The sequence below is a fragment of the Blastomyces dermatitidis genome, assembly GCF_000003525.1.
Source record: "Blastomyces dermatitidis ER-3 genomic scaffold supercont1.7, whole genome shotgun sequence".
NCBI classification, from domain to species: Eukaryota; Fungi; Ascomycota; class Eurotiomycetes; order Onygenales; family Ajellomycetaceae; genus Blastomyces; species Blastomyces dermatitidis.
This window is the reverse complement of record NW_025544780.1, coordinates 1-13,189: the sequence shown is the minus strand read 5'-3', so window position 1 is coordinate 13,189 and position 13,189 is coordinate 1. Positions and strand designations below refer to the sequence as shown.

At 28.2% G+C, this 13,189-nt stretch overlaps 2 protein-coding genes across 2 annotated transcripts; one reads left to right on the top strand and one right to left on the bottom strand.

The window, feature by feature from the left end:
• Positions 1–6,744: 6,744 nt before the first annotated feature.
• On the bottom strand, positions 6,745–7,524 carry BDCG_17333 (uncharacterized protein; the record flags this gene model as incomplete). The annotated part of the gene is made up of 2 exons (XM_045426474.1): positions 6,745–7,167; positions 7,264–7,524. 2 exons carry the CDS (start codon positions 7,522–7,524, stop codon positions 6,745–6,747), a joined length of 684 nt encoding a protein of 227 aa, XP_045281718.1.
• A 1,257-nt stretch (positions 7,525–8,781) lies between these two features.
• On the top strand, positions 8,782–9,207 carry BDCG_17332 (uncharacterized protein; the record flags this gene model as incomplete). Its single annotated transcript, XM_045426473.1, has 1 exon — positions 8,782–9,207. One exon carries the CDS (start codon positions 8,782–8,784, stop codon positions 9,205–9,207), a length of 426 nt encoding a protein of 141 aa, XP_045281717.1.
• Between the last annotated feature and the right edge of the window lie 3,982 nt (positions 9,208–13,189).

Sequence of the window (13,189 nt, the reverse complement as noted above, 5' to 3'; positions counted from 1 at the left end):
ATTTTAAAATGATTATTATCTCAGATAAGAAGAAGAAGAAGAATGAGAATAAGAAGTAAATTATAAAGAATGATAAGAAGAATGAGAAGAAGAAGAAAGATAATAAGTAGAAAAAGTTTTTTCTTTTTATATTAGTTAGTTATAAGTTCATAACTATTAATTAATAATTGAAATTATATAAGCATTTTGATCTCATCACTGATCATATATTCTGTATGATGATGAAGTTATTCAGTCAAATATGAATCAGATGTTGTTTAAAACTTCTGTGTGAGATTATTCCTCATTCTCTCCTATCACATCACAACTCTGGGTCAAATTGTCATACAAATTGTAAGATGAAGAGACCTAGTCATATGCATCAATCTTCTCAATTTTGAAAGATTTCTGATCTATGATTGTGAAGATATCTGAGAAGTGATCTCTGTGAAAACCCTGTTTATCTTTGATGTTTCAAAACATCAATGCTAAGTCTCACTCTCATATTATTCTTCTTAATCTGACTCATTCTCAGTAGAAAAATACAAAAAGATATCTCAGTAATAATATCAAGTATATAATCAATGACTCAGATGTCTGGAATCTAGGCTCTGAATGTGAAGTCTTTGATGCTGAACTATTTGTAATAGTAAAAGCTTTCAAACTCATTGAAATAAAATCTTATAAAAGAGGAAATTGTTTGAAAGAGATATGAATATTCTCTAATAGTCAAGCTACTTTAAAAAGACTTAGAAATAGTTAGATTCATAATGATCAAATGAATCTTGAACTGATCTTAAACTCTGTTTTGAAAATTTAAAAGAGAAGAATATCAAAGCTGATAATTCATCTACACTGAGTTCCTGCTCATATGAATATTCATGATAATGAATTAGCTGATTCAGCTGCAAAAAAGAGTGCAGAATTAAACAGATCTATTTAAAAAATTATATTCTGATCTTTTATAAAGAGAAAAATAAAAGAATCTTATTTAGATAAGTGAAATGAAAGCTGATAGAAACAAAAGAAGAGTATACATTATTCAAGATTTGAAACAAAACTCAAGTGAAAATCTTGTTCAATTAAATATAAAAAGAAAATATTCTCATCTATAATACAGCTGAAACTAGGATATGGCTATTTCAAATCTTATATACAAAGATTTGATGATAGATTTAACTCAATAGAATGCTCATTCTGCAATATAAATGAGAATCCTGAGTATATTATAATGCACTGTGCATTATACAATAGTCTCAGAGTCAGATTGAAAGAGAAGTATGATCTAAATCAATTAAATATGAGATTCTTATTCTCAACTGAGACAGGAATTAAATACTTAATAGAGTTTCTATCAGAAACTCAGACAGCTATAAGAAAATGACTAAATTCAGAATTATCTGAATATGAAGAGAAGAAAATTAATCAGATATAGTCTGTTAAAACAGCTATACACTCTCTTTTAATAATTTGTTTTGTTATAGTCTCTCTTTACTTTATCTTTTTCTTTATTTTTTTCTTTCAATTTCTTTCTATCTATCTATTTAATGTGTTATTATTATTATTATTCTTCAATTATAGATGTATGCAGTCAGAGACTATGACATCTACCTGAGAACTTTAGTTCTCAGGGTTTTTTCTATGTCTGTAAAGTTAACTATTATACATTCATCAATTTCAGATATGCAAAATCAGAAAATTCCAGCCCAGAATACAAAAACTGTTTACAAATTGCAGTGTTTTAACATCTTTTGATACTTTGAAATCATTTGACAATATCATGACAAAAGAAAAGAGAAAAAGAACACAGTCTCAAAGATAGACACATTAAATAAATAGATAGAAAGAAATTGAAAGAAAAAGATAAAGAAAAAGATAAAGTAAAGAGAGACTATAACAAAACAAATTATTAAAAGAGAGTGTATAGCTGTTTTAACAGACTATATCTGATTTATTTCCTCCTCTTCATACTCAGATAATTCTGAATTTAGTCATTTTCTTGTAGCTGCTTGAGTTTCTGATAGAAAGTCTATTAAGTATTTAATTCCTGTCTCAGTTGAGAATAAGAATCTCATATTTAATTGATTTAGATCATACTTCTCTTTCAATCTGGCTCTGAGACTATTGTATAATGCACAGTGCATTACAATATACTCAGAATTCTCATTTGTATTGCAGAATGAGCATTCTATTGAGTCAAATCCATCATCAAATCTTTGTATATAAGATTTGAAATAGTCATGTCCTAGTTTCAGCTGTATTATAGATGAGAATATTTTCTTTTTACATTTAATTGAACAAGATTTCCACTTGGGTTTTGTTTCAAATCTTGAATAATGTATACTCTTCTTTTGTTTCTGCCAGCTTTCATTTCACTTATCTAAACAAGATTCTTTTATTTTTCTCTTTATAAAAGACCAGGACACAATTTTTTGAATAGATCTGCTTAATTCTGCACTCTTTTTTGCAGCTGAATCAGCCAATTCATTATCATGAATATTCATGTGAGCAGGAACTCAGTGTAGATGAATTATCAGCTTTGATGTTCTTCTCTTTTGAATTTTCAAAACAGAGTTTAAGATCAGTTCAAGATTCATTTGATCATTATGAATCTGACTATTTCTAAGTCTTTTTAAAGCAGCTTGACTATCAGAGAATATTCATATCTCTTTCAAACAATTTCCTCTTTTATGAGATTTTATTTCAATGAGTTTGAAAGCTTTCACTATTGCAAATAGTTCAGCATCAAAGACTTCACATTCAGAGCCTAGATTTCAGAAATCTGAGATAAAATTAATATTATCTTCAGTATAAGCAATGCCTGCGCCTAATCTATTCAAGTTCTCATTTTTTGAGTCATCTGAATAAACCAGAATAGAGTCTTTTATATTGATTGTAGAAATTCTCTTCAAATGCTGTTCATATTCTTTCTCTTTTGATAGTTCACTTATTTGTAAGTCTATAAGAGATTCAAGCTTTTCTCTCCAGAGAGATAACTTCTCATGATCAACTTTTTCAACATTTAAAGAAGAAAATTGATTTTTAATCAGAGAGCATAGTCTGTACAGTTGAGAAGGCATTTTCTTTGAAGAATTATTTTCATTCCAATCAAGAAATCTATTCCAATTCAGTTCATTTCCAGAGTTAATTGATGGAAATGAAGAAGAGACTCTTTCTCTGATTATATGATTTGAGCTCATCTTTACAACTCTCAGAGCATAGTTCATACAGGTCTTTTCAAATCTAATAGCAGAAGAAGGAATTGAAGCTTCAATTTTCATTGCTTTAATAGAAGATGATTTGAATGCTCTCAGAATTCTTCTCAAGGCTCTGTTTTGCAGACTTTGAAAGAGTTCAGTGAAATTCCCTTGATTATTCCACCAAACTTGAACTTCATAATCAGCTACTGATGTGATACAGGCTATATATAACTGTCTCATAGCCTGAAAGAATAGACCTCTCTCTGTATTTGATAGTCTGATTATGTTGTTTAATAGTCTTTCTGCCTTGACAGTTCTTTGTTGAATGTGATATTTAAAATTCAACTTGAAGTTTAACCATACTTCTAACCATTTGACATTTACACTGGGTTTAATCTCTCTATTTAAAAGAGTTAGAGATAGTTCTTTCTCATTGAGTCTAGAAAAGAAATGAATTAACTCAGTTTTATTCATATTAAATTGAATTTGATTGATATCTGCTCTAACAAAGATTTCCTTTGCAGCTTCTTCAATTACTTTCAAATTCTCTTTAATAGTTTTTGAGCTGTAGACTAGATCAATATCATCCACATAACTCAGAGATCACACTATTCTCATATTTCTATTTTTGAATAGATATGCAGTGTATATTGCAAATAAAATGAATGAGATTGAAGATCTCTGTGATACTCCTATTTTTATCTCAGTCTTGTCTTGTTTCATTTCATCAAAGAAGAGTTGTATAATTCTTTTAGACATAAAACAGTTAACTCATTTTATTAGAGAAAGTGACAGTTTTAATATCTTCAATGTCTGAATTAACTTTGACTTTGAAACATGATCAAATGCTTCCTTTATATCAATAAAAACTGCAGTTGAGACCAGACCCTCATGCTTTGCTATTTAAATATCATGAACAACTGAGAGAACAGTGTCAATTGCAGAACACTGTTTTCTATCTTTCATTTGTTCACTGAATAAAAGAGAATCATCTATAGAGCTTATAAAAGATAGTCAAGTAGCTATTATCTTTTCTAAAACCTTTTCTAAACAGTTCAATAGAGATATTACTCTATATGACTTAGGAATTGAAGTTTTTCTATTAGGTTTTGCAAGAATCACTTCAGTGGCTTCTCTCCAGCATTCAGAATGATATTCATTTTTCAAGAGATTGAAAAAGAGCTCAAAATATTCATTCTTTAAGTAGAAATATGTATTTTGAATAATCAAGTGATTAATTGAATCAGGACCTGCAGCAGTTTTAACAGAACTTGAGAAGATAGCTGACTCTAATTCATCTTGTGTAAGATCAGGCCATTCCCAGTCATTTTCATCAATGTAGTTGAGAAGTGATATATTCTCTTCCTCTGAATCTGAATCTGAGTCTGATAAGTTCTGAAAGAGAATTCTCATGAAAGCTTGACATTTTCCTCAAAAGAGTTTGCTGTATATGATTCATTCTGAAACTCATATTTTAAGGCTGGAAGTTTTGCTACACTTCTTGTTCTAGTATAGTTAAAAGCTTTAAAAATTTCCTTTTCTTGTGCTTCTTCAAGAAATTTATTCCAGCAGTCTGTTTTAGCTCTTTTAATATCTGAAAAATATTCATTTCTGACAGCTTTGAACTCTTCATCAGATATTACATCATTTTTTCAATCTCTTCTAGTAGTAGCTAATTCTTTCCTTTTAGATGAGATATTCTCATTTCATCAAGGTTTTGAATACTCAGAAGATTTTCTTTTTGAAATATTATCTCTAACACTTGTTAGAATAATAGATGTAATAAGCTTCACTCTATTCTCAAGCATTTCATTTGAGATATCTTGACCAGAATTCCAATATAGCTCATTCTGTCTTTCAGATTTTAGCAGTTTTATGCTTTCTTTAACTGCTTTTCAATCAGCTTTTTCAAAGTTATACTGATTAGAGAGAAGAGGATTTTCACTCATTTGTTTTTCACTCAGTTCAATATCAAATTGAATAATCTCATGACCTGATCCTGATGTCTCATTTAAATCAATAAACCAGTTTACAAGTCTTCTTTTCATTAGATTTTGTGACATGAAGGTTAGATCTATAATAGACTTCTGTTTCATGCCTTTTCTAAAGAATGTTTGTTGATCAGACTTATTAATCAAATCTATTGAATGCTCAAAGGTCCATTCAATCAGATTATCAGCTCTCACTGCTCTCTTGCATTCTGAATTCCATCAGGGATGATGTGCATTGAAATCTCCTGCAATTATAGAGTTTCTTGATGAAGTTATGTTCAGAAATCCTCTATCAATTGTCCAGATATTGTTATTTTTCTTCAATGACTTTTCATTATAGATATTTATGAGCTGTATAGTATCAAACTCATTTTCTTTATCTATAATATCACTCACCAGAATATCAGGGTCAGACATGATATCAAATCTTAGATTAAATTGATATCTTGATCTCTTTCTTTCATAGATCACTACTCTTGACTTTATCTCAGACTTTTGAGGTAAAAAGCAGTAGTAGCTTGAATGAGAAATAACATATTTTTGCTCAGCATCAAAATTCGGCTCCTGAAGCAGTATAAAATCAACTTTTTATTCAAATGCAATTTGAAGATAAGAATAAATACAATTTGAGTTTCTATTCACATTATTTTGAATAAATGTGATTTTTGAAGAGTTTTTAAACTTTTTTTGTTGTTTTTGTTGTATATTCATACTAAAAGAGAGTAGAGTAGAATCTAATCACTATCATCAGATAGTAGATTATAACTGTTCTGAAAAGTAGGAATCTTAACTGCTTGCATTATATCTAGTTTATCACCAGAGTCATTTCTCAATTCTCTAATCTTAACAGGAGTTTGAGGATTCAAGTTCTGTTTACATTTAGCTGGAGAGTTGGAGTTTGAAGACTTAGACAGTTGAGAGTTTCTTCTTTTTGAGCTTGCAGTTATGAGTTTACTGGCTTGACTCTTCTCTTCAGTTCTAGATTGACTTTGAGCTTTATCTTTTCTCCAGTTCTTTTGAGTTCTAGAAGCAAACATACATTCTTTTGAGCTAGATGCATGTTTTTCTTTGCAATTAGAGCACTTAAGCAGAGTGTGTTGACAAATTTCATCTCTTTTTGAGCATGTTTCACATTTATGCTCACTAGTTTTGTGATCTCTGGCACAGAATGCACATTTTGAGTCTCTAAAACATGAGATTGCAAAGTGTCCATATCTTTGACAGTTTGAACACTGTGTTTGAGCTTTGAGATTCATTCTTGAGTCTTTGTATTCATGAACTCTCATTTTCAAACCTGCTACTCTTACTTCAGAGATCTTTGACTGTTCAAGTGTTTTTGTATATACTAGAACAGAGGCATTTCTCCTGCTTTGTCTGAACTCAATTGAATTTAGCTATACAGGCTTCTTTCTCAGTTGAATAGAGTTGTATTCTTTCAATTCATTTTTGAGAAGTAGCATTCCTTCTTCACAGTCAAAAATTTCAACTGAAATATCATGAAGAATGAATTTGTCCCACTTTTCATCTCTTTTAGATAGAATTGTTGTGTTTAACAAAGATTCTACTGCTGACTTTCAGAGATTCTCATTCTGAATAAGGAATTCAGTACTGAATTCAGGTATTGTAGTCAGAATGATGGAGTTTTCAAAGAATGATGATTCAATTGAAGCTATAACTGGTTTTTGAACTTCAATATCAGTCATTAACTGAGAAAAGAACTGCTGGTTAATTTCATTTCTGATTCTGAAAATGAGATTTGAGTTTAGCTTGTTTCTTTGCAGAATGTCCTGGTTTGAGACTTTGAGAATAAGTCTTCTATTTCTGGAGATTTGAAAGTTTTTCTCTTTTTGCATTTTCTTTTCCACTTTTCTATGAATAGAGGCATGAGCAGTATTCTTCTCAGTTTTCTCAGAATTTTGAGCAGGTTTTGAGACAGTAGATTTAGAGACAGCAGGTTTAGAGACAGCAGATTCAGCTGCTTGAGCATATGTTTTCTTCTAATTCAAAGAAGAAGAAGAAGAAGAAGTAGAAAAGAAAGAAGAGCAAACTGAAGAGTCAGTGATTGTATTAGAAATTTTCAAAGTTTTTTGAACTGTATTTGAAATTCCAAGTTTGAACTTGATCACTTCCTGTAGTTGTCTAGCCTGAGCATGAAGAATTAACAGAACTTCTTCATTCATCTCACTCAGACACTGCTTTTCAAGAATTTTACTTGCTTTTTCAAGTTCCTGTATTTCAAGAACTTGTTGTTTCTCTATCTCTTCTTTCTTTCTTCTCTTCAGAATTTCAATCTCAGGAATAGTATTTGAGAAAGCATCTTTTTCCACATCAACTGAGTGTACTTTTGAACTCATTGTTCTTACTCAATGAAAAGTTGATCAGACTAATTCAATTGAGATATTTATTAAACTCTTTTGAATTGAAAAGTTGGTCAGACTGTTTCAATTAAGAGGTTTCTAAGTCTGTTTTCAATTGAAAAGTTGATCAGACTATTTCAAAAGAAGAATCACAGACTTTTGTGTATAAAACACCTGATTTTTTTCACACTAGTTCAGTAACTAGATTAGATTTTTGAAGAGAATCTAACAAACTAAAATTGATTTTTAAGATAAATCAATAAAATCTTTACAATCTCTTTCTTGGGATACAGTGAGGAAAAGTATGATATCAATTGATAGTAAATCAGATAATATGACAGTTTTTGAGAGAAAAACTGACAAAAAATAAATCAATTTTTTGAAGAGAAATTGATTAAAACTATTCAATTTTATTCTAAATTATTCAATTCTCCTTGCACAACAGGTGTGCAACTCAAATCAGTTAATAAAGAGTGTAAAAAAGAATTAAGTATTAATGAAAGCTCTTCAGCCACTGAAAAAGTAATTCTTACTTAAAAGAATATGAAATTATGACAGAAAACAACTCTGTTTTTAATTCTTTGTAAGAATATTGTGTAAAACCCAGAGAAAAACACCTTACTTTTTTAAGAGAAGTAAAAAACTATTTCTAAAATCTTTTTTTTGCATTAACTGCTGCAGAAGAAAAGAGAAAGAAACTGCTAAGATATGCACTACTGTATACTCTCTATCAAGACTTTCCCTCTTCAGGGTCTTGATATTATAGAGAATATAAGTCTGTTTCTATATGATAATATAAATATTGCCAGTGGGATGTAGAGAAACTGGTTATTTATATCTCAAAATAGAAGACTTTGTCAATGATTATATCAATATAGAGTTAATTCTCAAATTCAATAGAAACCTAGTGTTGCTGTTCTCAATCCCTTGCAGAATCTATTGAATATTGAGATATTAAAACTAGATTTAATATATCTCACTGTGCAGGGATCAAAGGCTCAGTCAGACCTTGGGGTATACTGATTTTATAGTTGTTGTGTCTGCCGATTATGTATTGAGTACAGTTGCTGAGGTATCTTTTTGTACTTTTCTGTCGGGGATGGGCCAGATTGAGAGGGGTGGTACGAGGGCGAGACTTGGCGTTGATGTTCAGATACACTGAAGACAGACCGCGGAGGTTGCACTTCAGAAGTGGCCGTTGGTTATGTGCTTGATATTATCGCCGAGGTATCTTTTTGTATTTTTCTGCCGGGGATGGGCCAGATTAGGAAGGGCGGTACAACGGTGGGACTTGGCGTTGGTGTTTTGGAACATCAAAGATGGACAGGGTTTTCGCGGAGGTCGCTCCTCAGATATCTCCACAACTACAGATCGGGGATCTTCCAAAATCGAGAAGATTGGTGCATATGGCTAGGTCTCTTCACCTTACAATTTGTATGGCACTTTGGCCCGGGGTTGTGGTGTGGTAGGGGAGAACGGGGGATACTCCCACACAGGAGTTTTGAACAACGTCCGGTTCACGTTTGGCTGGATAACTCCACCACCACACAGGGTATGCGGTCGGCGATGGGGTCAGAATGCTCGTATGATCGAGGGCTTTTCGATGGATCTATCGGCGGGTTCTTATTCGAAAAATCGAGCGAGTTCGTGGTGGAGCGGTCGTTGGCCATCTCTATTTAATGTGTCTATCTTTGAGACTGTGTTCTTTTTCTCTTTTCTTTTGTCATGATATTGTCAAATGGTTTCAAAGTATCAAAAGATGTTAAAACACTGCAATTTGTAAACAGTTTTTGTATTCTGAGCTGGAATTTTCTGATTTTGCATGTCTGAAATTGATGAATGTATAATAGTTAACTTTACAGACATAGAAAAAACCCTGAGAACTAAAGTTCTCAGGTAGATGTCATAGTCTCTGACTGCATACATCTATAATTGAAGAATAATAATAATAATAATATATAATCAATGAACACTTCTGAAGTGCAATCTCTGTGAATATTCTGTCTATCTTCAGTGTATCTAGACATTAATATCAAGTCTTACTTCTCTCAATCTGACTCATTCTTAGCAGAATAATACAAAAAGATATCTGAGTAACAGAATTCAATATATAATCAGTGAATAATGAGTCAACAGAATAAGTTAACAGTATATTAATAATTATAAATTCAGTATACTTCAAGATCTGACTGAGTCTTTGATCTCTGTATAGTAAGATATATTAAATCTAGTTTTAATATCTCAATATTCAATAGATTCTATAAGAGATTGAGAATAGTAATACTAGATTTCTATTGAATTTAAGAATTAATTCTATATTAATATAATCATTGACAAAGTCTTCTATTTTATAATATAAATAATCAGTTTCTCTACATTCTGCTGATAATATTTATATTATTATATAGAAACAGACTTATATTCTCTATAATATCAAGACTCTGAAGAGAGAAAGTCTTGATAGAAATAGTTTTTTACTTCTTTTAAAAAAGTAAGATATTTTTCTCTGAATTTTATACAATATTCTTATAAAGAATTAAAAATAGAGTTATTTTCTATTATAATTTTATATTCTTTTAAATAAGAATTATTTTTTCAGTGACTAAAGAGCTTTTATTAATATTTAATTCTTTTTTACACTCTTTATTAACTGATTTGAGTTATATACTTATTATGTGAGAAGAATTGAATAATTTAGAATAAAATTGAATAATTTTAATTAATTTCTCTATAAAAAATTAATTTATTTTTTATCAGTTTTTCTCTCAAAAACTGTCATATTATCTGATTTACTATTAATTGATATTATACTTTTTCTCACTATATTTCAAGAAAGAGATTATAAAGATTTTATTAATTTATCTTAAAAATCAATTTTAGTTTATTAAATTCTCTTTAAAAATCTAATCTAGTTACTGAACTAGTGTGAAAAAAATCAGATATTTTATATATAAAAGTCTTATTCTTCTTTTGAAACAGTCTGATCAACTTTTCAATTGAAAACAGACTTAGAAATCTTTTAATTGAAACAGTCTGATCAACTTTTTAAAAGATTTTAATATATATCTTAATTGAAACAGTCTGATCAACTTTTTATTGAGTAAGAATAATGAGTTTAAAAATATACTTAGTTAATATGAAAAAAGATGCTTTCTCAAATACTATTTCTGAGATTGAAATTCTGAAGAGAAGAAAGAAAGAAGAAATAGAGAAATAATAAGTTCTTGAAATACAGAAACTTAAAAAAGTAAGTAAGATTCTTGAAAAACAGTATTTAAATGAGATGAATGAAAAAGTTCTGTTAATTCTTCATACTCAGACTAGATAACTACAGAAGATGATTAAGTTTAAACTTAGAATTTTAAACACAGTTTAAAAAACATTGAAAATTTCTAGTATAATTACTGACTTTTTATTTTACTCTTCTTCTTTTTCTACTTCTTCTTCTTCTTTAAATCAGAAGAAAATATATATTTAAGCAGCTGAATCTGCTATCTCTAAATCTGCTATCTTAAAATCTGTTTAGAATTCTAAGAAAACTGAGAAGAATACTACTTATACTTCTATTCATAGAAAAGTAAAGAAAAAATATAAAAAGAGAAAAACTTTCAAATCTTCAGAAATAGAAGACTTATTCTCAAAGTCTTAAATCAGAATATCTTATAAAGAAATAAGCTAAACTCAAATCTCATTTTCAGAATTAGAAATAAAATTAATCAGCAGTTCTTTTCTCAGTTAATAACTAATATTAAAGTTTAAAAATTAATTATAGCTTTAATTAAGTTATTCTTCTTTAAAAACTTCATTATTCTGACTACAATATCTGAATTCAGTATGAAATTTCTTATTCAACATAAGAATATCTGAAAATTAGTAGTAGAATCTTTATTAAATATAATAATTCTATCTAAGAGAGATAAAAAGTGAGATAAATTCATTCTTTATAATATTTCAGTTGAAATTTTTGACTGTGAAGAAGAAATATCACTTTTTAAAAATAAATTAGAAGAATATAACTCTATTCAACTGAGAAAAGAGTCTATATAACTAAATTCAATTGAGTTCAGACAAAGTAGAAGAAATGTCTCTGTTCTAGTATATATAAAGATAATTGAACAGTCAAAGATCTCTGAAGTAAGAGTAACAGATTTGAAAATAAGAGTTTATAAATACAAAGACTCAAGAATGAATCTCAAAGCTTAAATATAGTATTAAAACTATCAGAGATATAAATACTTTATAATCTCTTATTTTAGAGACTCAAAATGTACATTCTGTATCAGAGATTATAAAACTAGTGAATATAAATATAAAATATGTTTAAAAAGAGATAAAATATATTAATACACTCTACTTAAATACTCTAATTATAAAGAAAAATATACATCTAGTTTAAAAGAATGTATATTTACTTTAAGAACTTAAAAGAACTGAAGAAAAGATAAAGTTTAAAGTAAATCTAGAACTGAAAAGAATAATTAAATCAGTAAACTTATAACTATAAGCTTAAAAAGAAGAAACTCTTAACTATTTAAATCTTCAAACTTCAATTCTTCAGCTAAATATAAACAGAATTTGAATTCTTAAACTTCTATTAAGATTAGAGAATTGAGAAATGACTCTGATAATAAACTAAATATAATATAAGTAGTTAAGATTTCTACTTTTCAGAATAGTTATAATCTATTATCTGATAATAGTGATTAGATTCTACTCTACTCTCTTTTAGTATAAATATATAACAAAAATAATAAAAAAAGTTTAAAAACTCTTTAAAAATCACATTTATTCAAAATAATATGAATAGAAACTTAAATTATATTTATTCTTATCTTTAAATTGTATTTGAATAAAAAGTTAATTTTATACTACTTCAGAAACTGAATTTTGATACTGAGTAAAAATATGTTATTTCTTATTCAAGCTACTACTACTTTTTATCTTAAAAGTCTGAGATAAAGTTAAGAGTAATGATTTATAAAAGAAAGAGATTAAGATATTAATTTAATCTCAGATTTAATATTATATCTGACTCTGATATTCTGATAAGTAATATTATAGATAAAGAGAATAAGTTTAATATTATACAGCTTATAAATATCTATAATAAAAAATTATTAAAGAAAAATAATAATATTTAAATAATTAATAAAGAATTTCTGAATATAACTTTATTAAGAAACTCTATAATTATAGAAGATTTTAATATACATCATCTCTGATGAAATTCAGAATATAAAAGAGTAGTAAAAGCTGATAATCTGATTAAATAAATCTTTAAGTATTTAATAGATTTAATTAACAAGTCTGATTAATAAACATTCTTTAGAAAAGATATAAAATAGAAATCTATTATAGATTTAATCTTTATATTATAAAATCTAATAAAAAAAAGACTTATAAACTGATTTATTAATTTAAATAAAATATCAGAATCAGATTATAAGATTATTCAATTTAATATTGAACTGAGTAAAAAATAAATGAATGAAAATTCTCTTCTCTCTAATCAGTTTAACTTTGAAAAAGCTGATTAGAAGATAGTTAAAGAAACTATAAAACTATTAAAATCTGAAAGATAGAGTAAGTTATATTAAAATTCTGATCAAGATATCTCAAATGAAATACTTAAGAATAGAGTGAAGCTTATTATATCTAGAAT